The sequence below is a fragment of the Lethenteron reissneri genome, chromosome 20 (assembly GCF_015708825.2).
Source record: "Lethenteron reissneri isolate LAM-NWPU_2019-01 chromosome 20, ASM1570882v1, whole genome shotgun sequence".
Classification (NCBI taxonomy): domain Eukaryota; kingdom Metazoa; phylum Chordata; class Hyperoartia; order Petromyzontiformes; family Petromyzontidae; genus Lethenteron; species Lethenteron reissneri.
This window is the reverse complement of record NC_083798.1, coordinates 3,289,106-3,301,587: the sequence shown is the minus strand read 5'-3', so window position 1 is coordinate 3,301,587 and position 12,482 is coordinate 3,289,106. Positions and strand designations below refer to the sequence as shown.

Here is a 12,482-nt window from a genome sequence, read left to right as displayed (position 1 = left end):
AGATTTGAAGCTTTCGTGACTGCAAGGATTCATACTCTTAGGTTTTTCGGTAAAGTCACGTAGGTAAAAAAGAATAGAAATAAAATTATTGTAAAAATTATTGTTATTGTGATAATGTTGCGTCGTTAAACATAAGGTTTGTCACGTAACACAAAACGTGCAGATTAGTTACGACTCCAACATAAGCGGTGCGTTGTAAATGCTGCTGGTTTACTCTCCGACACACCGGTGTGCTGTACGGCAGTCAGTGCACTGGGTGCGTAGACGTCCCCAGAGTTCAATCGTCGCTCAGAAGAACGCCCCCCTTGTCTCGCTCATCAAATCGACTCGCTCTAGCACGGGTCTCCGGTAGAGCGATTTGTGCATTGCCATGGAGAATTGTAGCTATCGCATACACAATAAACACACCGCACACGTGGTTTATTTTTAAAACGCGTTTGGATCAGCTGAGCGCGTTGCCCCTTTCCGGCTTCCGTAGGAGGCGTCGTCACCACTGACAGGCAGGCAAGCCCCAAGCCGAGCCACACACATCAACAATAACAACAACAACAATAATAAACAAACAAGACTCATCTACAACAACAATTAGACGGGCAAGCCTCTCAGCAGACATGAACAGGATCTTCGGGCGGGGCAAGGCGAAGGTGCCGCCAGCCAGCCTCACGGACTGCATTGCCAATGTGAGTGGAAGCTGCAAGGGAGATTGCGCGTGACAGGAAAGGCCTCTGCCAGTGGGAAGTGATGAATGCAATTACATTTGGATCATCTTCTTGGTTCTTTCAGGTGAAGACGGCTGCTTGCGTTGTAGCCGAAACGTCGTGAGAATTGTTTTATGTTTTATTTTTATTATTTTATTACTTCCCTTCTACGTGACTTTACCGAAAGAACCAAGAAGATGAATCCCTGCAGTCACGAAAGCTTTAAATCGATACATTTGGATCTTCATAATTCGGCCCCTTATTCAGTCAGTGTTGCCCGTGTTACGATGTTGTATTCCAGGCTGGGTTGCGCTAGCGTCGAGGGCTACGCGAACTCTGGCTAACTCCTTGATGTGAACCCACTTTCATGTTTCTCAATTAAAAATGTCAATTCAGGATGCACTGGGTTAGTCTCGGGCTATAAAGCTGAAGGTGGCTCTGGTGCCAGTTGTTGGTCTATGAGATTTTGTTACAATTGCAGGATGAGCTCTGTGTGTTAACCCCTACGGCCCAATGTGTCTTCTTGTCGAGCTTACCGCAGGCATGCTGCTGCTGCTCGTTAAATGGATACGCCCAATTCTCACCTAGAGCTTCACATAAAACAAGTGATACTGGTAGGAACCTCCTGGTTTCACCAGCCCACAGGGGATTGTTGTGTCCGTCCGTCGTGCAGGGAGGGGCTGGTTGGGGAGGGCTGGGTGGGGAGGGGGTGGGAGGGGTGGGTTGGGGCTGGGTGGATAGGGGCTGGTCACCCCGTGGTGCCCTTATAAAACTCAACGTTTAACCTACTCACGCCGGCTTGTGCCCGCCCTCACAGTCGGGCATATTTGCGGAATACACCACGCCGCCGTTGACCCTGGCCATTGACCGAGCAACCCAACGTTCCTACCAGCTCCCTCCGCAGGAATGTGTTGTTAACAGGTAGTGATAACAAGGTGCATTGCAAGCCGCTATGATGAAAAATTCTCAATGTTAATTAAGTTATTAATTTCCAAAAAATATGGATTAATACTATGTAAGCCCAATGACAAAGCAATACATGAACAATGGGCAAGACAAACCCCGAGTTATTAATGCTGATCAAGCTCATTTACACGTCGATATAATTTTTATTAAAATTTGTATATGGCTCAATATTAATAAAATACTCTTTGGTTCTTTCGGTAAAGTCACGTAGGTAGAAATAAAATACTTATATAAATAATTAGGCATTAAGGTAAATATTTAATTATTTCTACCTACGTGACTTTACCGACAAAACCAATGAGTATGGATTCCTGCAGTCACGAAAGCTTCAAATCAAGATAAATAAAATAATACAATGTATGCCATAATGATTATATAATAAGACCATTGGTGGTATTGCCAATACCAAAAGCTATGGAATGGTAATGTTGACAGCAATAAGAATAATTCCGGACAGTACTTGATGCTAATCCACGCCTTCCTTTGACTCAGTGGTCTCAATTAGTCCGAGAATACAGTACTGTAACAATAGCAATCATAACCAACATTTTGTAGGCATCGCTCACAGTCATTGCTGACAGGTCACTGTCTGGGTGACCACTGGACCGTTTAGAGAGATGCTTCTGAGTGTCCGCCCTACCTCCACCTACTGTATCGTGTACAAGAGAAAGCAGGAATCTACCCCCTCTGTCTCTGCAGTGGCCATGCAGAAGTTGGTGTTCTCCAGCTCAACCTCTTTTCTTCATCTCTCTCTTCAAGCGATGAATAAGGCTATCCCCTTGCAGTAGGTCCTTGTTCTCAGTGGACTGGCATGTGGTCTTCCCCATTTGGGGACAGACCACCCCTCACCTCTTCCCGCGCCGCGTATCAGTGGCAGGTGAGATTAGATTGGCAGGCCCAGGTTGCAGTCTGTGCATCGACCTCAGTTTCGGCCTCTGGCGGCCTCCGCTGCAGTAACCTGGCCGATGTGGAGGACCGGCTGGAGGTCCGGCTGGCCGCTTCGCGAACATTCGCAGGGTGACCGATGAATGTGGGCACTCCCAATGACTACAAAACTCAGCCTTTAAGTACTGTCGTTAACCTTACATTTATCACAGAGATATTCATATTTCTTTATTACGCGAAGCCATCACAAATTTGACGTGGTTCACAGACGATTATAGCCGTTTCACAGTAGCGGACGATGTTGTGAAACGGCTTAATCCAACTCGGTAATTTTTCGAGTCATTAAAAAGTGGAAGATTGGGACCATCACTTCCCCCACTTTTTTTCGAATAAAGTCACGGGAACTTTGACGTCCCCTGGGAAAGCAGATGGTGTGTATGTTTTTGGTTAATATGTCCGCGGTAGTAACCAGGGCAGTCACTGGGCTGGAAATACGAACCTTAGCAACAAGCGGCCAACACGCCACACCGCTCGGCCATGTCACCACCCAAAAAGAATCATAATAATAAACATAACTCACAAGACAACCAATAATTAAGATAACGCCGATAATACCATGAACAATTCTGGACTGGCAGGTGGAGAGTCGAGGGGAATCTATCGACAAGAAAATCACCAGGCTGGAAGTGGAGCTGAAGAAATACAAGGACCAGATGAACAAAATGAGGGATGGACCTGCCAAGGTGCGCACACACACACACACTTTGGTTCAGCACCAGTTGCATGCTCAGAGATTGTCGATGACGTGGCTGCCGTTTCAACGTTCAATTATGACAAGCAACTGTATGAGCAGTGATTGTTTACAGGTATAAAGTAACTTCGTGTTTCCATTCAGAACCTTGTGAAGCAAAAGGCTTTGAGAGTCCTCAAGCAAAAACGAACGTAAGTGGCATCTTTATTCGTAAAATGGATTCTCATTGAGACTGGACCATAATAAATTGATTCACCAAAGATGTAATTTCGATTTATAGCTTTCGTGACTGCAGGGATTCATCTTCTTGGTTCTTTCGGTAAAGTCATGTAAAAAGGAAATAATAAAATAATAATAAAACAATCAAATACAATTGTATTAAAATAATAAAAATTAAACATAATAAAATACAAAAAATGCAATTGTATTTTATTATGTTTTATTTTTATTATTTTCCTTCTACATGACTTTACCGAAAGAACCAAGAAGAAAGATGTAATTGTTTTGCAGCTTATTTATATTACACATTGATTTCCATAAACAGCATCACGATTAGCAAAATGCAAATATTAGATTGTGTCCCTTTTTTCTCAAGTGAAAGTATGTTGTTGCTCAAATTAGAATTGGAGAGATGCTTTCCTCTGCTGGTGGCTGCGGGACAGTTGTACGCATTCCACATTTGAAAAGCTGGAGTCAGTCTCTGCATCGTATTACCACTGCTGACTTCTATATATCGGTGCTCATGCAAGGGATGAGAGGCTGACTCAACCCCCAACTGGAAATGTAACCCACCTGACCAGCTATATTTGGGCGGACTTTAGCATAGTAAATTGTTTTGATTGAGTTTGAGCTTAGTTTAATCCAGTGATTCCATGTTACTTATTGTTGTTGCTGTAACCAGACTTTTAAACATTTTCATTTATTGCCCAGTGGGTGTTTACCTGTGCCAACATAAACAACAACACATTTTTAGAACACCTCTCACCATTGTTACTCTGTGGTTCATACAATCTCAGGTACGAACAGCAGAGGGACAACCTGAACCAGCAATCCTTCAACATGGAGCAAGCAAACTACACTATCCAGACACTCAAAGACACAAAAACCACGGTATGATACATTTTTATTGACAAGTTGATTTTAAGTGCAGGAAAACTGTTTAAACCTTACATAATACATCCGGAGGCTATGTATCATGCATATAATGGTATTTAATGAAGCTAGCATTTGAAACCATGATTGCATAGCAAAATTACAATTGAGTTGTAGACAAGTACAAACTAAATATTGAATCGCTTGCAACACTCCCAACTCATGATTCAATTGCTTGTCACAAACCGTGACAATAAGTATGAAGGAATACTTCTTTTTTGTGTTAAATTTTTTACTGTTTCATTGGTGCCATCTTTTTTTAATCTTTGCATTATCCTTACTTTAACACTTGCACTTAATTTCCACATCATAAACACTGTCATTGATTCTCACACACTCGATTACGTGCATATACGATTAACTATTTCAATGAATGGACCCAACCCTAAACTATGGATCAATTGAGCTGATCCATGCTGGATCTGCACAATTGAACAATTCTGAGGAATTTATTGGAATAGTGGATCAGATGGGTTTATTTGGAATGAGATCAGAGCCACATGATTGTATATTTTTAAACCTGAACTGCACATTGCTAATGTCTCATTTGTTGACAGCATGCAAATGCTACTCTCCTTTACCGATCATTGTGTGCAGGTCGATGCAATGAAGATCGGTGCAAAGGAAATGAAGAAAGCATACAAACATGTTGATCTAGAAGAAATTGAGGTAAGCATTTACATTATATAACTGTGTAGGGTACCAATCCATGGGTCATTGTATTGCACAATCCGCAATGCATGTACAGATGTTAAGAAGAAACGAATGTTAAGTGCCATATGTATTCATAAGATACGCATCAAGTTTTGGTTTATACCAATTTGTAAAGGGAAGTCATTTGTCTCTTTAAAGCCTGTGCATTTGCTTACAATCCAGCTAGAGGCAGAATCGTCTGGGATTCCCTCTGGTGGCACCCCACTGGGATGGATAGATGAGTTTCATTTTGTTGGAGGTAAATGGTTGTATGGAGAGACTGGCCTCCCCCATGAAATGTGGAATGTCCGCTACTATCCCATGTCAATCAGTAGAGATATGTGTTGGCTCGTTGCTTCTTTGAACAGGGAGACACTTTGACTTGTCTTTATAGGATTTACAAGATCAAATGGAAGACATGATGGGTGAAGCTGATGAAATTCAGGAGGCCCTGGGCAGGAGCTATGGAATGCCAGAGGTGGACGATGATGAACTTGAAGCAGGTATGAATTGTTAGGTGATGGTTTGGCCAGCTGTATGGGTGTCAGTTATATTGACCTCAAGTGATAAAGAAAAGATACCAGTTGTGTATTTCAATCCAAATACTGCTTCTTAGCATATTGATGTGCTTCAAGGACATTGCAGAAGTCAGCCATTATGTACCAATCATGCAACAGAAATACACAATCCTGTGCAATTTCAGAATATTGGAAACCTGAGTTAGGAGGATTTAACTCAGAAGGGTTGCAACTTTAAATCCTGATCATGAGTCAGTTTAGACCAGCGGTCGGCAACCAAAATAACAAGAAGAGCCATTTCTTTCCAATTCGGTACAAAATTCAGTATTTCAAGAGCCGCAATGCATCTGAGTACATACTGTACTCACGTACATATCGTCAAGAAGCAGCCCGTAAAAAGCCGCATGCGGCTCCGGAGCCGTAGGTTGCCGACCCCTGGTTTAGACCAACACACATTGGGGGCCAATATGATGAGCACTTCTTTAGATGCTAACAGTGGGTGTGCTATGGAATTAATGGTTCTTGCTGTGAGGATTTTGAGTTTCCATCTCCGGCTGGCTCTCTGTGTTTAGAAACCTGGTTTGGTCTGTCTGGACACAAGCAGGTGGTGTAAACATAGCTACAGTTAGTGGGACCTTTCTGGTCCAAAGCGATTCACGTGGACCATAAACGTTGATGTCAGCTGGCACAAACAAGCTATTGCATCTCCCTGATGTGTATTTGCATGTCGTCACACTCAAGGAGTGTACAGCACACATTCAATTTGGAGTGAATGTCACATTACGTCATCTGTGATGTCCATAAACGGACTTGACCTTCCCCTGTTTGAATACATGTACTAGCTCCCTTGAGCCACCCAATCACCTCCATAATAGCTTTGAAACATCTGTCGTTGATGCAATGTGTTGACAGAGCTGGAGGCCCTGGGGGATGAGCTCTTGGCGGATGAAGATGCATCTTACCTGGATGAAGCATCTACTGCCCCGGCTGCTCCAGACTCAGTCCCCAATGACAAGACCACCACGAAGGTATACAAAAGAAGTGTCCTTTATATTTCCTGGGTGTCTCAATTGCATTGTAAGTAGTTTGAATGTGAGAGGAAACTGCAGTAGCTTGGAAAAAACACTCAAAATGTTGCACAGATAGCTCTCAAACCCAATTGCTGGACTGACATCTCCTGGGCACATTGCAGCCCTGGGGATGTGGAAATCTTATAGGGCTTGATAAAATGTGTGCGGCCTGCTCAACCCTACTCTCAAAGTAATAGATCACACGTGTGTTCGTAAGGTGCTCGGGAAAGGAAAATTCTCAAGGCTACTTGTTTACTGAATTATTACTTTGGGAGTGTGCCAAGGGCATCCTTTTTTACGTCCCAGGAAATTGGGTTTGAAGCAGTTTTTATGCCTCCTTTCGAGATTTTTTTCTTGTGTTTTCAATCGTACACTCGCATAGTTTAGTCTGTATTATTCTACAATTATATCACTTCGATCAGAAGACATTTTAGTTACCATCATAGTTATTTTTTACAAAGGCTCTGGTGAACAAATTGTATAATTATTACTATGTATGTGTTTACTATAATGTTACGTGGAATTGAGATTTCAATTCAAGGATCGATTGTTGGAAAGTTAATTGCTTTCAGCCGACATGTAAAACGAATACCACTGACAACATTGTGATGTGTGTTTCTGCAGGATGGAGTGCTGGTGGATGAATTTGGTTTGCCACAAATACCTGCTTCATAAAGTACTCGAAATACCAAACTGACAATTATTGGTTCATGTTATTGGCTAATAGTTTCACGTGAAATTGCATGTAAAATCCCTAACAAAGCAGGTCTCTGGTAGGAAAGATTAGCTTGAAAGTTGTATTTTACATTGTTGACTTACTTAGAAGGGATAGGCCCTCATATCAAGAAGTGCAATCAGCACTATAAATGCATTCATCTGTCTTATGTGTTGATAAACGAGGATGTATTCCTCTACCCTTATTTTCTCAATTTATCTTTTGAGCACTCCGTACATTTAATGGAGACTTTACCAATTCATATGCATTTATGGTGTTTCTTGCTTTTGTATTATCATTAACTTCTTGACACTGTAAAGGCAGCTATGTTTGCAACCATTGCAAAATAAGGCCCAAAGTTTCTTAGTTTTACTAATTACTCTAATAACCCTGAGCCCAGTGGTTGTGAGAATTCCACATTCCTATGGCGAGGGTCTGTATCTTTAAAAATAGCCACTGTTGACTTTCTGTACAGTGATACTGGATTATTTATAAACCCGAGAAAGATGATAAACTGATTTGACCCACAATCAGGATTTTTCATCGGTCTTTTGATTTAAATCGAGCACTGCCACCTGACTGAATATTAACTTGACATTACTATATTACTGTAATTATGTTCATGCATTATATGTTAATACTCTTCATGGAACAATTTACTCTACGATTACATTAATTGGCACCATTCAGGGTCACAACTTGATTAAATAATTATTTTTGCCAGTATCCACGTAGAATCCATAGTAGCTGGATTTTCCATGAACCAATCATATAACACATTATTAGAAAAGAATACATGCGCAATTTAGTGTATGGTTCACAGCTAAGAACCTTATTTATATCGAATATGCCGAATGACGTATTATATTAGTGATATGACTAGTGACGTACCTGCATATCTAAAACTTATTTTATGCATAGGCACAATTGAAGTGTTGCTTTGTGTTAGCATATGGAAAGTTATTTAATGTATCCGAAAACATGGAGTTATGTTTATGGTAAGTTAAGGTCATTGTTTCTTGGTCTCAAAGCCCACAAAGAGCTACGAAACAGTGCTCTATAAGCTAAAGTTGCACATGTACATATTTATTTCGATATGGAAAGTGTCCACGTAGTATTAACAAAAAAGTATTTTCTATTTCAAATATAAAAAAAATTGGGCTGATTGTGGTGGAACGTACGGGAGTTTGAACTGGCTTCTAACCAAGTGGTGACGCTACGAAACGCGGTGGCCAGGCAAACGCCCTGGAACTGTACAACGTGCACGCATGGAGAAGCGACATAACGTGCATTTATTATTGGTATTTAAAAATAAAATTCCCCACCAAAATGTAACTGGAAGAAGAACGGTAATAACGTAACAAGTGAGACGTAAACCGAATTAAAAGTTAATTTATGTCAAACTGAATTACGAATTTTCGTAAATCTAACATGGAGAGTGGGTTCACCTGTACTCGATTTGGATAATAGCAATCGGCGCTCCCGACTGGCAGATTTGCCCGATTGCAGGCCTGGTGCTGTCACCATGGGGGGGTGAACTTTCAGATGTTTCAGATAACATGTGATGATATCATGCAATTTATATTATACTTTTGTTTTAAGCATATTGAAGATGCGATATTTATCTTGCAAACATTTAGTGATGTTAATTATACACGTAGAATGCAGCTACATTAGAAGCGAATTACATTGTGTAAATAGTGTGCTAACATTTTTAAATAAAACTTGTTTGTGTTTATTTATAATCAGTTTTCAGTCCCCAGAGGGGAAAGGATTCTAAGTAAAGTGTAAGAAGCATCAGTTATGAAGGTGTAATGCATTGGTCAATAAACGTACACAAGATGTAATGGTGATGGAGTGTGCTAGACATTTGTGACTGAACCCAAGTGTAAATAAGTAATATTTTAAAATACTTTTTAAAAACACGCTTTAATGAAATGTACCGTACGAGTAATGACAGAACTCCACGACTCCAGGAAGTGGCCCCGAAGCTTGCCACAACGTAAGGGACCTTGGCCAATTACAGCCAACGTCAGTTGAGCGTGGACAATTAGACCCAAGGCAAAACATAACATATAAAAAAGATGGTTTAATTAGTTTTTTAATGATAGAATATAGTATTGTCATCAGTAAGACATAAATATACGAAGTTTGCAGTCGATACCACATTGAGAAGTGGGTTAAAATTGAGTTAGAAGATTTGAGGATACAACAGAGTGAGTTAAATAAAAGCGTGTAATAAAAAAATGTTCCACACCCCAGTCTTGGTCAATGCATGACCACTGATTCAGGGGTTCATAAACCTTGAAAACCTTTATACTTGTACAGGGATTCCTCATCGTTGAGACTTTTAAGTGGAACGAGAAATCAAACTAAGGTTGGAGGTTACTTTCCAGTGTACGTTTTTACCAGACAAAAACGGTTATATGTTGAAATACAGCAGCCTGATATAAAAGGAAGTAGACATGCACTTCAAGATATATAAAAGTGAATAAGATAGCATCAATGATGGATGTGAAGTTTTCTTACAATTTTAGTAAAAAAAAAACACTAAGAAAACTTCACGCAATAACTGTCATTAATAAAACTGTATAGGTGGAACCTGCCGTCTGATCCTGTTGAATGAACATAAATATCAAGAGGAAGTACAGTTTAAGAAAACACTTGAATTTCATGACATGGTTATAGCATGGGCCGGTATACAGGCGGCCAAACAAGTGTCGAGTATTGAACCACATGTGTTTCGACGACGAATCAGCGGCATGGAGAGCGCATATCGTGCAGTGTAAGGCCACGCTTCGCATTGAACAACCATTACAGTCATGGCTCTGTGGTTTATTGAAGTGTACAGCACAAGTGTGTTGGGGTCAGTGCACCTCGAAGTGCATTCCTTTCAAATCTCGACATTCGCTGGTGCTCAATGCATGCTCATTGGCCACCTATAGGCACTGCGGTAGTATCAGCACTTCAGACAATGCAACTCCCGTCATTTCAACTGTGTGTCTCGTACACCACGAATCCCGTTCAGGGCAGGCCTGGCCCCGATCTCAGAGAGAACTAGATTGCTCAGAAGTGAACTAGATCATGTGGATGAGAAGCTCCCGAAATCACACCTAACATTGACAGAAGAAAAAAAAAACGGGATTCGTTTGGCATTGGGAGATGTGGCAGCATCGAAAAAGATTGATCAAACTTCAGTTCATTAACAATTTTATATAAACAAAACAATGTATCATTAACCATTGTGTATCCACTGTTGGACCGATGCCTCCCCAAGTCATCGCCATCGTTCAAGGGTCTTCCAATGCAGCAGTCCGTCCATCTCCTTGCACACGAGATGATCTCATCGACCAACTTGGCCACCGGCTATCGGCACTTTCAGCGAGGGTGCCCTGCCAAAGTCCGCTTATTTCACAGTCGACAGTGGTGTTTCTAACTTGCGCGTGTGTGTTCTTTAATCCACAGTGTGATTGTTCTCGCGTCTTTGTGTAGTTCAAAGCATGCGCCTCTCCCATGTTTCTTTGCGAAATCCTCACCACGTGGTCTAATGTGAATGAAACTCAAACAATGAGACAATGAGACTTCTGTTGACATGTATGTTAAACTATACGTGCTATAATCCAACATAAACTATTTTAGTTGCGGTCAAAATTACGTCTCGACACTTTCATTGACATTTACATTTAATTTCCCTAAACAAATTGCTGGATATCGGTGTTGGTTGAACCATTCCGTTTTCATTGTCTAAGCAAGTACCTTACGCAATGCAAACAAATGCTTTCAGCGGCCTCATTTAAAGAGCCCTCCCATTCACGACCATCACCACGTGTTGACCGAGTAAGGAAGGAATGAATGAACTCCGCGGGTGGTACGTGTGTATGCATGCACGTGCGTTTCTTAAAAGGTCCTAATTGCGGATATGAAGGTAAAGTCGCAGCCCTGCAATGGCTTGCTTACGTCACTGCTGGCGGAAGGGTTTCCTCTAGAGGGAGGCCTAATATCCTCGAGACTCTAGGGAGCTCCCTCTAAAGGGGTATTTGGCCTACTCTTCCATGCGGGCCAGACGTCTTGGAAGACAGATGGCAGAACACGAAACTGCCGCAAACCACATGCAACCTACCGATCAACAGACTGGCAGAGGCATGCGTACTGCCGGGTGCTCAACTCAAACGAATAGTTGTGCAGAAAGTATTCCTGTTAACAACCTGAAGCCAGTGATGTCGTTTACACATTCCCACGGCGGGGTCAGTTTTATAGATAAATCGACCAACTGTTGACGGCCCACAATGTGGTAGTAAGTTTATCGACCCCGGAGGGATGGGTGATAGGCCGAGTCGATCCCTGATCGGGACTTACAATTTCTCGAGTGTGCCTAAGAGTTTTATAAATCACAATCTGTCATACGCACATTGTTGCGTTCTATGCCCTGTAACATTGACTTGTATAAGCTAAACAAAGACGCACTACTACAGTAACAAATTACATCAAGAACATCTCAAAATACGCCTACCGTGTACGAACATATGCTGTGTACTATTTGATGGCTTTTAAATTCAATTAAAGTGGTTGGGTTTTTTTTGTTTGTTAAACCAACTGTGGGCCAGCTTAGTCGTTCCCATGGTGAACCATAAACATCGTGGAAATGAATAAGTGGCATTGAGGTGACTGCAAGACACATCCCCGTGACACAGGGGCTGCGAGACACTGAAGCCTTTGGGACAAACCTCTCATCGGACAGACCCCAGTGCAAGCGTGTCAGGACAATTCAACTCTGAATTGTCCAACTCACAACTTTGGCTCGGGGTCCACATTCAGGGCCCTTCCTGCAGCTTCCTGGCTCTGTCAGATGTGCCGCTGGGGATGTACAACTGTGGACACGGTGAGAATGTGCGCGTTCGAGAAATTCGGAACACATCACGGGCATTCACCTTGCTTGATTGCACGTGAAATTGTGTCACGTGTGTGTAATTGTGTTACACAGTACTGTTATTTATGCGTATTGGTGTTTACACATTGGTATGTGTGAATACCAAT

The 12,482-nt window shown here is 41.7% G+C and overlaps 1 protein-coding gene across 1 annotated transcript; it reads left to right on the top strand.

The window, feature by feature from the left end:
- Window positions 1–456: 456 nt before the first annotated feature.
- On the top strand, window positions 457–9,341 carry CHMP5 (charged multivesicular body protein 5). Its single transcript, XM_061554602.1, has 8 exons — window positions 457–680; window positions 3,188–3,292; window positions 3,445–3,491; window positions 4,317–4,410; window positions 5,050–5,121; window positions 5,540–5,648; window positions 6,576–6,691; window positions 7,358–9,341. The coding sequence occupies exons 1-8, from the start codon at window positions 612–614 to the stop codon at window positions 7,406–7,408; spliced, it is 663 nt and encodes a 220-aa protein (XP_061410586.1). The 5' UTR covers window positions 457–611; the 3' UTR covers window positions 7,409–9,341.
- Window positions 9,342–12,482: the final 3,141 nt, after the last annotated feature.

Bases quoted from the DNA above. Each gene is read 5' to 3' on its own strand.
- CHMP5 (XM_061554602.1), top strand. From the start codon at position 612: ATGAACAGGATCTTCGGGCGGGGCAAGGCGAAGGTGCCGCCAGCCAGC. The intron at 4,411-5,049 runs GTATGATACATT...CATTGTGTGCAG, and splicing joins TCAAAGACACAAAAACCACG to GTCGATGCAATGAAGATCGG. The intron at 5,649-6,575 runs GTATGAATTGTT...ATGTGTTGACAG, and splicing joins CGATGATGAACTTGAAGCAG to AGCTGGAGGCCCTGGGGGAT.